The 2,097-nt window shown below is 37.8% G+C and overlaps 1 protein-coding gene across 1 annotated transcript; it reads left to right on the top strand.

The window, feature by feature from the left end:
• The first annotated feature begins 792 nt into the window (after positions 1–792).
• LOC131160030 (VQ motif-containing protein 31) lies at positions 793–1,503 on the top strand. Its single transcript, XM_058115317.1, has one exon. The coding sequence runs from the start codon at positions 793–795 to the stop codon at positions 1,501–1,503; it is 711 nt and encodes a 236-aa protein (XP_057971300.1).
• Positions 1,504–2,097: the final 594 nt, after the last annotated feature.

The raw sequence follows: 2,097 nt of genomic DNA, 5'->3' as shown, positions 1-2,097 counted from the left end.
GGAGACATTTGAATGCCTTGGTCATGTATATGTTTTGCTAGAAGGCACCATTGGACCAAGGCAATGGATGAAACTAAAATTGTGTTTTTATCATCTAACATTTTTTCTAAAATCTCAACGCATAATCTACCAAATGCATTTTTCTTGAAAAGTATGAATCATGTATCAACAATATAGTAATAGATGGGTAACAATGGACTATGACAATATAATATTTTTGAAGAATTTTATAACTGTATTAATTGTATTAAGTTCGACAATAAGCTCAAGTCATTGGGAAGGTGCTTAGTGCGATGGTTTTGTTTGAAATTTGAAGAAACATTGTCGACCTCATCCCATGATATCATCTTTTTTCTCTAGAAGAGGTGTCTCATAAGGTTGAAACTTAAGGGTCTGTTTGATATTGTTACTGTTTTTTATTTTCTGTTTTTATTTTTGCACAGTTAACAAACAAATTATTAAAAACACGTATGTTTATATTGTCAGTTTTTTATTTTGATTTTTAGCTATTTGCAAAAAAAATTGAAAACTAGATTTATGATTTTCAATTGTTTTGACAGTCCATTACTAGAAATTTTAATATTCAGAAATAACGATTAAATCATTCATTTTATACCCTTTTAAACTAAAATAAAAATAAAATGATGATATGAATTTAAATATACTTAAAATAAATAAAAAAAACATGTAAATTTTGTTTTTTATTTTTTATTTTCAGAAAATTTAAAGCTATCCTTTTATGGTCATGATCTCATTTGCAGCAGTGCATGAAGGTTTGAACCTCATCTCTCAATGGAGAAGCCCAAATCTGAGACTTCCAGTTCCAAGCCCCCCTTAACAACCTTCGTTCAAGCAGACTCCGGCAGCTTTCGAGATGTTGTACAACGACTAACGGGTCCTGCTGAGAGCAACAACGCCACTGTCGCCGCCGCCGCCGCCGCGGCTGCCACCCATGAAGCTGCAGGCTCGACAGCCACCAGGGCTGTGGGAGTGAAGAGGCCAACGTTCAAGGCAGCACTCCACGAGAGAAGGCAATACTCAAGGTCCAATATGGAGATCATTACCAAGCCACCACCGCCGTCGACTACTCTCCACCACAAACCTCCAGGAGGAGCACCGGCGGCGACGCCCATGCAGCTGCCGCCTCTAGCGCTGGACTTCCTCTCCATGGATCCCTGCTACTACAGTGGCCAAGCCTTATCTTTTTTTCTGCAGGGAAGCCCATTGAGTACCCCTTCCAAATGTTTCTCAAACTTGTCACTTGCAGAGGCAGCAGATCACCATGAGAATTATGATATTCAAGATTCATCGTCGACGATAACAATGGTGTCTTCAGCTTCTCGTGATCATGATTTGGTGATGAGCAGTGAGGAAGAGGAGAGAGCCATCAAGGAGAGACGGTTCTACTTGCACCCATCGCCTCGGTACGGAGAAGGATATGCAGAGCCTGAGCTGCTTACTTTGTTTCCTTTGGAGTCTCCAAAATTATGCAGTGAATCATAATTTAATTGGCAATGGAGATAGGGAGCTCCCTTTTTCGGCTGGGTTTGTTCAAGTGGTAAGAGCAAAGTTGGGCTTTGCTTCTTATTTTTTTATTATGATTTGTCTAGTAAATTATGTTGAGAAAAATCATTATATATATATTCGAACAATTCCCATAAGTAAATTAATGACGAAATGCAAATAATAAATAAAATGAAACACAAAAAATTTATCATGATTTTCTCAAATGTTGAGGTATGTCCACGGGCACGGCAATCCAAATCCACTATTACCAAAATTTTACGAAATGGGTACAAAAGGCACAAGCCTTATAAATATACAATGGTGTATAAATAAATGTAGTAAGATGGGAAGACCTCAGCAATGTTATGAACAAAGCTCCTACAAACCAACCAAATCAGCCAAAGTAAATCACAATCAGAAAAATATCAATATGCTGTTAATAATAAACAGCCGGAGTCACTCAAAAAAGATCAACAACAACAGCTTGCTGCAGTGAAGAATGACTGACACTAGTGTTGGATGCAGACATGAGGAAGTTGAAGACGTGGGGAGCTAGTGCAGAAAAATGGAGAAAGAAAAAAATGAAAAGGC

The sequence above is a fragment of the Malania oleifera genome, chromosome 7, assembly GCF_029873635.1.
Source record: "Malania oleifera isolate guangnan ecotype guangnan chromosome 7, ASM2987363v1, whole genome shotgun sequence".
NCBI classification, from domain to species: domain Eukaryota; kingdom Viridiplantae; phylum Streptophyta; class Magnoliopsida; order Santalales; family Ximeniaceae; genus Malania; species Malania oleifera.
Note: the sequence above shows the minus strand (reverse complement) of the source record. Positions and strands in the feature narration are given on the sequence as shown.

What these genes read in the sequence shown, in the direction of transcription:
- LOC131160030 (XM_058115317.1), top strand. Translation starts at nt 793, where the DNA reads ATGGAGAAGCCCAAATCTGAGACTTCCAGTTCCAAGCCCCCCTTAACA.